General features: G+C 42.7%; 1 protein-coding gene across 3 annotated transcripts in view; it reads left to right on the top strand.

Moving 5' to 3' along the window:
* clpb (ClpB family mitochondrial disaggregase) overlaps window positions 1–15090 on the top strand; it is a 134861-nt gene that overhangs the window by 24828 nt on the left and 94943 nt on the right. For all 3 annotated transcript variants that reach the window (XR_009644810.1, XM_060826352.1, XM_060826351.1), the window contains exons 4-5: window positions 2816–2919; window positions 10485–10613. Coding sequence is in view for 2 of the 3 variants with exons in the window: in XM_060826352.1 (XP_060682335.1) it covers window positions 2816–2919; window positions 10485–10613 (233 nt within the window). In the remaining variant the exon portion in view is untranslated. The remainder of the gene's footprint in view (window positions 1–2815; window positions 2920–10484; window positions 10614–15090) is intronic.

Here is a 15090-nt window from a genome sequence, read left to right on the forward strand (position 1 = left end):
ATGGATGATGCATGCCAGCCTTGACAGTGACCCCCATGTCCTGAGACTGAAGGATAACAGCCATTGCAGAGACCTGTGTTCTGAAACACAGGACTACCCAATAACTCCATTTGTATTCAACTCTTAATTTCCCAATTGGTGAGGATTAATCAATGTAATTCTTGTCTCTGGAGCAGCCAGCTGTAGGTTCAAGTTCAACTTCAGGATATAACTCCTAATCTAGGTCAATGGTCCAGAACAGTCCTGAGTGCTGCACTGTTGGAGGTGCTGTTTTTCACGAGGTGAATGTAAAAGGCCACAGCACTGTTCAAAGAAAAGCCAAGGACTTCCCATCCAATCTTTATCATGCACTAACATCTTTGAGGAGGTACAGTACATTCTCTGACCATTATCATGTTGCTGTTTTTAGGAGCTCGCTCTGCTTAAATTTCCTTCCTCTACTAGCGACGGCTAGTGTGACTCTAAAAAGTGCATCATTGACTCATTTGGATCCTGAAGGTGAAAGTGGCTATAGCAATGCAAGTCTGCCTTTCTTGTGTAAATCTAACCAAGTTATAAATCAGCTGCACAAGAAAGTCAGGAGCCTTTCCAGCAGATGTTTATTCGAAGTTGGAGTCTTGCTGCTGATCCTGGATATTGCGGGCGGTTTGATGTCACGCTCCGGATATTTATATAGCTGTCCAGTGGCCCCACTGCTCAAGGGAAAGCCATGTCCATATTTAATTGACCGCTCGTGTGTTTAGCTTCCTAGCGCCTTGGCTTTTGTGTGTGTCCAGGAGCCCCTCAGTGATCAGCAATCGCCCTGGTTCACCACACATGACTACCCCTTTCCCTCAGGGTTTGCTAAACTCATGCCCCCAGCCCCATCTCTGTTAGGTTTTGGCAAATTCAATGCAATTTCAATTTCCCAAGTTTAGCAGTTTGAAAAAATGATATCCACAATATTTGCCTGAATAAACTGTGTTTTAAAGTCTTTCATTCAGTATTGCTGGATGTGATTCTTTCATTCTTTTCAATATTTCCTCTCTCATTTTCTTTTTCTTTCTCTGTCTCTCTCTTTCTCGTGTGTGTGTGTGTCTCTTTTATTCACCCTCACCCCACCACCGTCCTCTCTCCCCAACACCCCCCGTCTCTCTGTCTCTGTCATGTTTGTGCCTCTCTCTTGATCCAACCCCGATCGTGCTCCCTCTGTCTCTATGTCTATCTCTCATGCAGTCTCTATCTCTCTCTGACCCTCTCTCAGTTCTCTCTGTCTCCCTCCACCTCCGCCTGCCCGATCTCACTTCCTCTGTCTCTATTTGTGTGTCTCTCTCTCTCTCTCTCTCTCTCTCTCTCTCTCTCTCTATCCTTCTCTCTTTCTTGGTGTCTCTCTCTCTCTCTATCTGTGTTTGTCTGTGCCCCTCTGACTACCCTGATCTCGCTGTCTCTCTCACTCTCACCCCACCCCAGTCCCCTCTGTCAGTTGTAGCTGCAGTAAGGTGCACCCTTGATTCTGCAAAGGGAAATGCCTTTGTCAGATGTTGTAGATCATCATTGAACATTGACGCAGTGTTGCCCTCAGTATTACAATTGGTCCCTTAACACCATGTGCGTTACCCAGGCCTTTAGAGTGACCAAGATCACTGCGGGTGAGAATGGCCATTCAGCCCATCTGACTCCATTCACCCTAAGGAAAATGTCAATGTCAACATCAACATATTGGAACATCTGATTGTTTCTTACACTAAGATTGCTCTGTGTGATGTACGCTTTTTTGATAATCGTAAGGATATAAGATATAAACGTCACTGGAAACAATCCTGCCCTTTACTTTTCCTCTATTCATTAGGAGAGTAGGCTTGTTAACAGAGCAGTGCACCCAGTCCACATCTCATTAAAAGTGATGGTTACAGATTCCATCCGACGTAGCTCCATCAAAGTCTTGTGTTCCTTCTCTTACCTAAAGCATTTCCACTTCAAGATCTCGTTCAAACGTGCATCTTTGGTTCCCAGTGTAACTGTCCCTGCATGCCATAGTGCCACAATCCGTATGACACTTGCTTTCAGATATTTCACGACATGTGAAGGGAGATAATGGCAAGGTGGTAATGTCATTGGGTTCACAGTGCAGGGGTTCATGCCAGTGCTGTGAGAAAATCACCATGGCAGCTGCTAACTTCAGTGAATAAATCTGGAATCAAGAGTTACTCTCGGTGCTGGTGATCATGATAACTATCACTGACTGTTGTAAAACCCATCTGGTTCACTAATGTCCTTCTCCAGTCTTTGTTTTTCATCTGCTTGTGGGACATGGATGCTGCTGGCTAGCAAGCATTTACTGCCTGTCCCTAGCTGCCCTTGAACTGAGTGGCTTCTAAAGCCTTTTCAGAGGGCAGTTCAGAGTCAACCGCATTGCCATGGGTCTAGAGTCACATCAGGTAAGGATGACAGATTTTCTTCCCTGAAGAATATTAGTGTGTTAGATGGGTTTTCCTAACAATCAACAATGGTTTCATGGTCATCATTAGATTCCTGCTTCTAGATTATTTATTGAATTCAAGTTCCACCATCTGTCATTGTGGGATCCAGACCTTGGTCCTTAGAACATGAGTTGAGTTTCTGGATTAACAGTCTGGCGATAATACCACTAGTCCATCACCTTCCCATAATCTGGCGTATGTAATCTGGTCTACTTGTGACTCCAGACCCATTCAGTTCAATGGCAGTTAGGGCCAGAAAAACTGCTGAGTTTGACAGAGACCCACATCTCATGAAGGAATAAGAAAAGCACAAGTTGGTATTGTTGCTGACCGTAGTCTGTTTTTTATCCCCGCAGTGTGATGAAGATTCTGTTAGCAGCTGGAGCAGATCCGAACCTCGGAGATGGATTCAGCAATGTGTATGAGACATCCAGGGAGAAACGCATCCACTCTCTCGAGGGTTTGTAGTTTGGCATCATGACTCTCCATTAAAAAGTGACATCAAACTGCCCATGTCCTAACTTGTACCATGGGTGGAGTCCCTCCCCCCTTCATGCTCCTGAGCTAGCAACTGAATTGCTTAAAATGCGCCATCGTAGTTTTTAATTTCTTCCAATTGCTATTTCCATATTAATATCCAGCTTTAAAATCCTTCAAAGTACCTGCACTTCTTCTGCTTACCTGGGATTTAAGCTCTTGAGCATAAGCTCCATAAACTCTTTTCGTCTGCCATTAAGACATTCAACAAAACCCACCTCTTTGACCAAGCCTTTGGTCGCTGGTCCTTGTGCCATCTTGTGTGCCTTTAGTGTTCCCCCAGCCCTCCCCCTTCCATTTATTTCTCCTTCCCCCAGGCTCCCAGCCTCATTCCTATGAAAGGCTTTTGTCCGAAACGTTGATTCTCCTGCTCTTCAGATGCTGCCTGACCTGCTGTGCTTTTCAGGCACCACACTCTCAACTGTGTGCCTTTACTGTCAATACTTCCCCAGTTACTCTGCAGTCACCTTGGGACATTTTGCTAAACGAAAAGCATGTGTGTTCATTTTGCTTGTTATGAGTGGACCATAATCGATATAGGTTTGATTCTGCAATTGGACAGCACTTGCTGAACAATCCTGATCGCTGTAAAAATGCGACTAGCAACCAATTTGAATTTATCAGTCAGGGCACAATGTGATTCACATCTGTTGGAAGCTACATAGATTCATTTGCAGGGATCTGTCCTCTGCAGGAAAAATGAACAGGGGCAGTAATTTCTTGGTGCATTCTTCTGGGAAATGCCTTGGCCAATCAGAGTCAACGTGCTAATCAAACAGTACCTTGTTCTCCTGATTTAGATTATTTAGGTTAGATTAGCTTACTTACAGTGTGGAAACAGACCCTGCGGCCCAACAAGTCCACAACAAGCGCAACCCACCCAGACCCATTCCCCCACATTTACCCCTTCACCTAACACTACAGGCAATTTAGCATGGCCAATTCACCTAACCTGCACATTTTTGGACTGTGGAAGGAAACCGGAGCACCCGCTGACACGGGGAGAATGTGCAAACTCCACATGGAGATTTGCCTGAGGCGGGAATTGAACCCGGGTCTCTGGGGCTGTGAGGCAACAGTGCTAACCACTGCCACCGTGCTGCCCACAATGCTGTGTTGCTCCCTTTGTCATTTGACATTCTTGCATCTGTCCTGATGACTACAAGACGAGATTTGGAGAAATGTAATCTCATAAAGGTGTAACTTTTTGGGGCTCTCTTCCAAAGTGGAGACAGATTTCTTGAATATTTTAAAGCAAAGATAGATTCATACTTTATAAGCAACGGGATGAAAGATTATCGAGGGTAAGCAGAAAGATGGAGTAGACAGATCAGGCATAATGATTGAACAGTCTCGAGGGGATGAGTGGCCTAGTCCTACTTCCTGTTTAAATAATTCATATGATGAAAGGCTTCAACAACAGGTCTTCTTTTTCCCCAGTATGTTTACATGAGTGTGATCAAGAGCCTCACCCTCAGGAACACCCCAGGAAAGGTTAGCAAAGTTCCTTGGAGATTCTTTTTATGATCCTGGCTGATGTCGTTACTGGAAAAGGCAAATCCAGATTGGCTGAATGGATCATATTTTGGGGAGGATTGAATGAGATTGTGTTTCAGTGAAAGACAATCATCCATGCTGCAGATTCCGGTTTAACAATAAAACAGAAGCTTATTATGTAAAAGAAGTGAAGATAAAATAGAATTAACCAAACATAGAGTCATAGAGGTGTACAGCATGGAAACAGACCCTTCGGTCCAACCTGTCCATGCCGACCAGATATTCCAACCCAATCTAGTCCCACCTGCCAGCACCCGGCCCATATCCCTCCAAACCCTTCCTATTCATATACCCATCCAAATGCCTCTTAAATGTTGCAATTGTACCAGCCTCCACCACATCCTCTGGCAGCTCATTCCATACACGTACCACCCTCTGCGTGAAAAAGTTGCTCCATAGGTCCCTTTTTATATCTTTCCCCTCTCACCATAAACAATGCCCTCTATTCTGGATTCCCCCATCCCAGGGAAAAGACTTTGTCTATTTATCCTATCCATGCCCTTCATAATTTTGTAAACCTCTATAACGTCACCCCTCAGCCACCGCTCCAGGGAAAACAGCCCCAGCCTGTTCAGCCTCTCCCTGTAGCTCAAATCCTCCAACCCTGGCTACATTCTTGTAAATCTTTTCTGAACCCTTTCAAGTTTCACAACATCTTTCCAATAGGAAGGAGACCAGAATTGCACACAATATTCCAACAGTGGCCTAACCAATGTCCTGTACAGCCGCAACATGACCTCCCAACTCCTATACTCAATACGCTGACCAATAAAGAAACGCATGCCAAATGCCTTCTTCACTATCCTATCTACCTGCGACTCTACTTTCAAGGAGCTATGAACCTGCACTCCAAGGTCCCTTTGTTCAACAACACTCCCTAGGACCTTACCATTAAGTGTATAAGTTCTGCTAAGATTTGCTTTCCCAAAATGCAGCGTCTTGCATTTATCTGAATTAAACTCCATCTGCCACTTCTCAGCCCATTGGCCCATCTGGTCCAGATCCTGTTGTAATCTGAGGTAACCCTCTTCGCTGTCCACTACACCTTTGGCGTCATCTGCAAACTTACTAACTGTACCTCTTAAGCTTGCATCCAAATCATTTATGTAAATGACAAAAAGTAGAGGACCCAGCACTGATCCTTATGGCACTCCACTGGTCACAGGCCTCCAGTCTTAAAAACAACCCTCCACCACCACCCTCTGTCTTCTACCTTTGAGCCAGTTCTGTATCCAAATGGCTAGTTCTCCCTGTATTCCATGAGATCTAACCTTGCTAATCAGTCTCCCATGGGGAACCTTGTCGAACGCCTTACTGAAGTCCATATAGATCACAGCTATTGCTCTGCCCTCCTCAATCAACTTATATATAATAGTTAAAGACTTTAAAACATGTAGTAAAAATTTAATCCCTAAAGCATTCTTTTATAATAGAGAGAATTCCTTCTCTATACATCCCTATAGTTCGTAATTTAACCGTGGTTTTAAGTTCTGGTCTTCAGAACCTGAGATTCTTCTAGGAACCTTCATTCACCCGTGCTTAAATTTTCTTAGCTTCAAATAACCCCTTCAGGGTTTTAACCCAACACTTCTGATCTGGAACTTGCACTAAATTCCTTACACTAAGCTAATTTTCTTTTAACAATTCTAAACTATCTTTCCCTGTCTGAGGAGCAACTGCTTTACACATCCAGCATTAGCCGGAATCTCGAAGAACTGTCCAGACTAAGACTATAAAAACTTTTCCATCAAAACTATAGTTATATCCCCTAATCACAAGAAAAACATGAATCCCTGACCTTCTAATAAACAGCTTCTTACATTGTTTGCCCATGCAGTTCTCCCAATGTAAACAAAAACCCTTCATCCTCCAGGAAGACATTCTCTCACGCAGTAATTTTTAAAAAAAATCATTGTAATTACTGAAATACGTATAAGCTAATCATTAAATTTAGATAAATCTGACGTGCTGCATTTTGGGAAAGGAAATCTTAGCAGGACTTATACATTTAATGGGAAGGTCCGAGGGAGTGTTGCTGAATAAAGAGACATTGGAGTGCAGGTTTCTTAGCTCCTTGAAAGTGGAATCGCAGGTAGATAGGATAGTGAAGGCGGCATTTGGTATGCTTTCCTTTATTGGTCAGAGTATTGAGTACAGGAGTTGGGAGGTCATGTTATGGCTGTACAGGACATTTGGTTAGGCCACCGTTGAAATATTGCGTACAATTCTGGTCTCTTTCCTATTGGACAGATGCTGTGAAACTTGAGGGGGTTCAGAAAAGATTCACAAGGATGTTGCCAGGGTTGGAGGGTTTGAGCTATAGGGAGAGGCTGAACAGGCTGGGGCTGTTTTCCCTGGAGCGTTGGAGGATGAGGGGTGACTTTATAGAGGTTTACAAAATTATGAAGGGCACGGATAGAGTAAATGGACAAGGTCTTTTCCCTGGGATTGGGGAGTCCAGAACTAGAGGACATAGGTTTAGGGTGAGAGTGGAAAGATATAAAAGAGACCTAAGGGGCAACCTTTTAATGCAGAGGGTGGTGTGCATGTGGAATGAGCTGCCAGAGGAAGTGGTGGAGGCTGGTACAACTGCAACATTTAAAAGGCATCTGGATGGGTATATGAATAGGAAGGGTTTGGAGGGATATGGGCCAGGTGCTGGCAGGTGGGAGTATATTAGGTTCGGATATCTGGTTGGCATGGACGGGTTGAACGGAAAGGTCTGTTTCCGTGCTGTACATCTCTATGACTCTATAAACGTCTTCAGACACACAGAACACCCATATGCCACTGGTTTGAACTCAAAAATCCAAACTCAATGATACATGGTATGAGAATATATATAATGCATTCTCGACTGTGAATCTGGCCTTTAGGAAAGGAGTTTTGAAACTCAGAGTGAAGGACTCAATATGGGCCTGGTATTTGCTCACCAGTTAATGGCTTGTTTGATGGTGCTCATTTAACAAGGTGTCAACCTTGGATTGACGGAGGGCTATTCTGTGAATTGCAAATTGACACAAGTTGCACCTCTCTTGTTTTTTTTTAATTCACTTGTGGGATATGAGAGTTGCTGGCTGAACAGTATTTATTGCCCATCCCTAGTTGCCCTTGAGCTGAATGGCTTGCTTTCCCATTTCAGAGGGCAGTTGAGAGTCATCCAAATCGCTGTGGGTGAACAGAGGCTCCTTTGAATCTGGGGAGGCAGTTTTGGGGAAATAGAGGAATTAAATAGATATTCTGCCTCAGTCTTTACATCCCATTAGTACAAAAGAACTAGTACTAAAGAATACTGGCGAGGAATTAGGTACTATCCCCATCACTAAAGAAATAGCATTAGACAAATCATCCCTAATGCACTTTGAATTTGTTGTTGTAGCTACCCATTCCAATTTGGTTAATCCAATCAACATAAATATCAAAGTCATCTATAATTATTGCTCTATTCTTTTCATATTTTCCTATGATTTGTTGAATTATAGCTTTTCCCACAGATTGGCTACTGTTTCGGGGTCTGACATCACTCCTAACAATGTCTTCTTTGCTGTTTTTTACCCCCAACAAATGGATTCTGCATCATCGAAGTCTAGATCATCTCTTACAGCTGTCTTCCTTTCATCTCTTAATAACAGTGCTATCCCACCACCTTTTCTATCCGTCCTGTCTCTCTGAAAGGTTAAATATCCGCAAATGTTAAGTCCCCAGTTTTGATCTCCTTGTAACCATGTTTACGTAATGACAATGAGATCATATCCATCCTGGTTTGCACGGTCAGTTAGTCCACCTTATTCCGAATGCAATGTAGGCCTATCTACAGCATATGGACTGCAGTAATTCAAGCAGGCAGCTCACCTCCATCTTGCCAAGGGCAACTAGGGATGGTTGAGCCAACATCACATTAACAGGGCATCTATCCCTTCAAACAATTGGCATTCAGTGGAAACCCCTCTTAAAAGAACCCTGTCATTCAAGTCTGCAAACATTCTGGAATCCTGTTTCCCCAAAACCCTCGCAGAACTCTCTTCCAGTCTAAAGTCCTGTGCTTTATTTCTCATTATGTACTTTATTTATCTTTTCACTCACTTTCTTTTTTTGTCATTCCTCTTTACTTTTCTTAATTCTTAAGCTTCAACAGGTAATGGTGATAACTTATTCATTTCATTCGTCGAGGTCCAAAATGCTTTGTTGCCATCTCCACCCTGAGTTTGTGCACTGAGTAAGTTACAGTACGAAGGGACCCAGTGTTGAGGGATGGTGGTATCTCAGTAACAGATTCTTCACCAGGCACCTCACTTCAGGAAGTTCTGCTTTCCCAATGTTGGATGAGGAGGATGTTGTAACCTTACAGGTTGGGGCAGTGTCATTAAAAAGATCCCTATCTTGGTTCAGTACTTACTGGGAATTGCCAGTAACCGGGGGTTCTGATTGAAATTGCTCTCCCTCCCACCAATCATGATCCTGCTGAATCTGAATGGACCACAATCGGTTGTGCTCAGCACAGACACACTTAGAAGTAGATTATCACAGACCTTGGTCTCCCCATTAATATCTCATCTGAAAACAAAACAGAAAAGCAATCCGACAGATAGGCGAGACCCCTTTCTGGGATCTTGCCATGCATAGAATGGCTGCCAAATTTTCCAACGTAGCTCATCAATGTAATTTGTCCCAAGCGATAAATGTGACAAGACTTGATCTAAATTCAGATAGTAAAGGAGATACCATTCAGTCCACTGTACTTGGGCAAGTCTTTTATTAGGCGCCCAGCCCGACTTCATTTTGAAAAGAAACTGGATTCAAGTCCGATAACTTTAAAACATAGGAAAATCAATCTCTCTAAACAAATGAAATCAGGAGAGTTATTTTATTTTTGTTTGCAATTCAATTATTTATTTCCATCTCTTCCCTCCTGCACTAAACTGCTGGTCTCTCTATCTTTTGTGCCCTCTCTCTTTCTCTCTTACCCTCTACCTATATCTCTCCCTGTCTCTATCTCTTTCCTCTTTTGTTTTGTTTGTTTTTAATTGTCAAATGTTACGGAAATATTGCCAGCATCTGTTTCAGTGCCTGCAGAGACAAAGAAGTGAAATTTTCCAGCCAGCTCCAGGTGATGGATGGTGCAGGATTCTCCAGCTGACACTTTATTGAGTTTTCTGTAGTTATCTCATGCACAGACATTTTTTACAAATGATGACTGCTCTGTCACGTCGAACCATGGGGGAAAACAACAATAATGTTTTAATCTTTTTATAGCGGTGGTTGCTAGTATCTGATATTCATCTTCCGTGGCAACTGCTGTTCGTTACACTTTCAACGTCTGAAATAAAAGGGGTCTCCGCCCAGTAAATAATTTTTAAAAACACACGCACACAGCCTCTTACACTTCCAGGTGTCATGTTTGGTTATCTGTTTCTAGGTCTTCTTTCTTATTGTGAAATCCTTAAAGACAAATTCATGAAGATTGGAACCATAGAGTTGGAACCCATGGAGACATGGCTACTGAAAATCTGGCAAGATGTTAGTGCATCCTTCCTCCCTCCCTGACCCAAAATAGTCACTCCTTCTCTTGGTTTTAGGATGTCAAGGCCCAGGGTCAGGATAGCAGCGAAGATTCACTCGATGAACAGCTGTGATTGACCAGAGAAGCTGGGAGCAAACCTCTTAGAAAAGAGCAAGGCAAGGGAATGAAAAACTGACATTTCCACTGTGCCTTGGGCATCCTGAAGCATCCAATAACCAGTGAAATATCATTAAAGTATGGTCAGTATTGACAGTGTGGTATTCCCTCAGTGCTGACCCTCTGACAATGTGGCACTCCCTCATTAGTGCAGTACGACCATCAACCTGATATTGTGCTGAAGATTTCTCCATGACTATTAAAACCAACAGAGGCATTATTTATAATGATGTTTGCCATTTTTTTGCCCACAGTGCTAGTGACCAGAGAGGATGAGTTCAGTAACCGGTTGAATACACGTGCCAGTTTCCGTGGCTGCACCGCACTGCACTATGCCGTCCTGGCTGACGACTACCAGACAATCCAGTTGCTGCTTGAGGCTGGTAAGGAGTTGCTTTTGGTTAGTCTGCTCATAAATTTTAGGTAATTGAATCTTACAGTACAGAAGGAGGCCATTCAGCCCATGGTATCTGTGCAAACTCATTGAAATAGTCATTCTATCAGTTCAACTTGTTGGGAACAGACACTAAACGAGCTTGGGAAAGGGAAGAGATGAATCAGCCCCTTGAGCCTGTCCCTCCAATCAGTCGGATCATGCTTCATTGTGACAACTGTATCTGATCATCTTGACTCCACAGCCCTTAAAATTCTTATTTTACAAACATCTATTAGTGTCTGTTTTGATATGTTTAGTTGAGTATCGTTTTTTGGGGGGAAGGAGTTCCAGATTTATTCCCTCATTTGGAAATCACGCCTGTGTATTGTTGGCTGTGACATCCTTTCAGTTGTCCAAGGTGAAGGAAGGACCTGTATAACGGCAGACCCTCTCAAGTGTTGTAGTGGAGAGTGACCATTGTCGGGCTGTTTGAATACAGGTTATTGCTAGAAAGCATTGAGAAGTAATGTCATTGCAGTCTGACTGTAGTGCGGTGTAATGTCGGTCACGGGCGGTCTGACTGTAACGGGGTGTAATGTCGGTCATGGGCAGTCTCACTGTAAATGGACAGGAATGGCCGTTTGTTCCATGTGTTTGTGTTAGCTGCGTTAAAGAATTATGTAGTTCGTCCTGTCCCCTGACTAGTTCCCATAGCCCAACAAGTATGTTCAGTTCACTTTCACATATTGTCTAATTTAATTCCATTTTATGAGCATATTGTTGAGGAACGGGAGGAAGTTGTTCAGCCCCTCAAGCCTGCTCTGCCATTTAGTAACTCTGGCTGATCTGACTGTTGCTCCTTCTTTCCTCTCTTACCCACTATCCCTTTGATTCCATTGACAGTCAAGAAGCTACCTAACTCAGCCTTAACATAGTCAATGACTCCGTCTCCTGCTCACTCACTAACCTCTGAGAAAATTACTAGTTCTCAGTTTAAAAATCCTATTTCAGACAATGTCCATGGTTCTTACCTTTCTTACAAGAGGACACACCCTTTCAGTCCCCACCCTGTCAAATCCCCTCAGGATTTTGTATGTTTCAATAAAATCCCTTCTCCCTCTTCTAAACCACAATGGCTACAGGCCCAACCCCTCTAACCTTGCCTTGAAGACAACCCTTCATTTCAGCAATTAGTGGAGTGAATGTTCTCTGAATAGTTTCTAGAGCAGTTGTGTCTTTTCTTAAACAAGGAAATCAAAACTGTACTCAGCGCTCCAGATATGGTCTCAAAAAAACGTGTACAACTGTAGCAAAACGTCCTGACCATAGGGTTCCACTCCCTGTGCAATAAACAACAACATTCCATTTGCTTTCTTGATCACTTGCTGTATCTGCAGTTGGAACTTTTTTATGATTCATGCACCAGGACACCCATATCCCTCTCTACCTCAGAGTTTTGCAGCTTCTCTTCACTTAAATAATTTTTAATCTTCCTGCCAAAGCAGGTAAGTTCACATTTTCCCAGCCTGTGCTCCATCTGCCATGTTTTTTCCCACTCACTTCATTGATCCGTATCCCTTTGTTGACCTTTATGTCCTCCTTACACCACTATTTGTGTCATTACCAAATTTAGCAATCATAATTCAGTCCCTTTATCCCAAGTGATTGTTATAGATTGTAAATAGCTAAGATCCTGTTACTGATCCCTGTGGCACACCAGTCATTTATGTTTTGTCTGTTTGAAAATAACTCATTTATGCCTACTCTTGTTTTTGCCTGTTAATTAACCAATTCACTGTCCAAATATTTGTGGTATTCAAACGTTTTTTGCAGCTCCAAGTATACCACATCTACTGGTTCCCCTTTCTCTATGCTGCTTGTTACATCCTCAAAGAGCTCTAAAGAATTATTAAAACACAGTTTCTCTTTCACAAAACCATATTGTAGAAACAGGAAGCTATTCAGCCCTTGAGCTTTGTCCCCCATTTAATGAAATCATTGCTGCTCTGTGGGATAGCTCTTTTACATGCCTTTAAAGTTAACAACTGAACTTGACGTTGTCTGATAGAGATTTTCTAAGTGTTCTGCTGTAATCTCAAATGTAGCAATTTCCCTTTCTTGAAGGAGGGGTTGCATTCAATATTTTTCACGCTGATGGGACCTTTTCAGAACCTAGGGAATTTTGAAAAATTAAAACCATTACATTTGCCACTTCTTTTAAAACCAACACCAAGAACACTGGAGAAACTCAGCAGGTCTGACAACATCTTTGGAGGGAAAAAAGGAGTTAGTGTCTTGGGTTTGGTTTGCCTGTGTCATTTTTTTGTTCTGCAATTTTTTCAGTCCTGTTTTCCATGTCATAGAGTCATAGAGATGTACAGCATGGGAACAGGCCGTTCGGTCCAACCTGTCCATGCCGATCAGATATCCCAGCCCAATCTAGTCCCACCTGCCAGCACCCAGCCCATATCCCTCCAAACCCTTCCTATTTATATATCCATCCAGATGCCTCTTAAATGTTGCAATTGTACCAGCCTCCACTACTGCCTCTGGCAGCTCATTCCATACACGTACCACCCTCTGCGTGAAAAAGTTGCCCCTTAGGTCTCTTTTATATCTTTACACTCTCACCCTAAACCCTTGCCCTGTAGTTCTGGACTCCCCAACCCCAGGGAAAAGACTTTGTCTATTTACCCTATCCATGCCCCTCATAATTTTGTAAACCTCTATAAGGTCACCCCTCAGCCTCCGACATTCCAGGGAAAACAGCCCCAGCCTGTTCAGCCTCTCCCTGTACCTCAGATCATCCTTGTAAATCTTTTCTGAACCATGTGATTGCAATTGTTTTAGGTTCTGCCTTTTCTCTCACTTCTTGATTTACAGTTATTTCTGGGATGCATTCCTCTTCAGGCATTTATTGTCAATGAAAATACTTCCTGACATAAAATTTGTTTATCTAATGTTGCTTCCTCTTCTCTTCAGATCTGTGGTCCTCTGGTAATGGACCCACCTGCTGCTGGAAGCAGTTTCTTAATTTATTCTGTTGAAACCTTTTATGACTTTGGACACCTCTATAATCTCTCCTTAACCTTCTGTATTCCATGGAGTACCTCCCACTGGGAATATCATCCTGTGCAAGTTCCCCCACCAAGCCACGCACTATCCTGACTGGGAAATATATCACCGCTTCTTCAGTGTTGTTGGGTTAAAATCCTGGGATACCCTCCCTAATGGCATTGTGGGTCCACCCACGGCACATGGACTGCAGTGGTTCAAGAAGGCAGCTCAGCCCCACCTCCCCAAAGGAAATCATGAATTGACAATATGTGTTTTCCCAGCCACACAAGGCTCACGTCCATGAACAAATTTTTTAAAAAAAGCTGTCTTGTATCTCCATATTCTGAAATCTCTCATCCCAGGTACCACTATGTAAATGTGAGCTTCCCAGAGTTTGACACGACTGTCCAGCTGACCGGTGTTTTATAAAGAATTTAGTGTAACCTCTTTATTAACTGAGATAGAGTGTGTAAAAGCAAAGGCAAGGGTATCTTGTGAACCCAGGGGTGGGGAACCTGCGGCTTTCTAGGCCATTGTGTGTGGCCTTTTGAATGAATCCAAATTTTGCAGAACAAATCTTTTATTTTTTATTAATATGTTTTTTTACCTTTTATTAATTTTATTTTAATCTTAAAGTGAATGTATTTAAAATACCAAAGAGTAAAAGAAAATTCAACAAAATAATCCTCACAGACTGACGGCTACAGTTAAAAAAATTGGTAAGTCATAAGGGCTATTTCGACACCAGCTATGCTCATGATTTAGTTATTTTAGTTAGTACATAGTGGTTAGATTTTTTCAAAATAATGTGAATTTTGACAAATGTATAATTGAAGTTTCTTGGATGCGGCCTTATTAGATTACAACTAACATAATGCGGCCTTCCAGCAGGAAAAGGTTCCCCACCTCTGGTTTTAACCATTTTCTTGACCTGTTCTGCCAGCTATCATATATATGTTGGTACCTGGTTCTCTCTGTTCCACACCTGTTAGAAAGTGGCATTGTTTCACTTCTTTGGCATCTTCTCATTCTTGCTGCCATCATGAATCATCTCGCATTTCTCTGTCTTCTATTTCTTCTTTCTCGTGGGATCCCATTGTAACAGTTTTCCTGAGGTTTGCTACTGTGCTGTCTCTTGTTTGCTTGTATTCAAGAGTCCTAAGATATTTGTAAAGCAGGTGTGTGAGTGGAATTGCAGATTTGAAGTTGCAGTCAGATCAGCTGAAGGGCCTATTCCTGTTCCTAGCATCGATCTTTGAAGGTGATGGGACCAATGAGAGAGTAATCAGCATAGCATATGGGATCTTGGGATTAGACATAGAGTTAAACAGAGGTATTGAGTGCAAAAATAGTGAAGTCATCCTGCAACCTAATAAAGCCCTGAATAAGTCACAGCTATCGTGTTACAACCAGTCCCTTTCCCCACA

The sequence above is a fragment of the Hemiscyllium ocellatum genome, chromosome 6 (assembly GCF_020745735.1).
Source record: "Hemiscyllium ocellatum isolate sHemOce1 chromosome 6, sHemOce1.pat.X.cur, whole genome shotgun sequence".
NCBI classification, from domain to species: Eukaryota; Metazoa; Chordata; class Chondrichthyes; order Orectolobiformes; family Hemiscylliidae; genus Hemiscyllium; species Hemiscyllium ocellatum.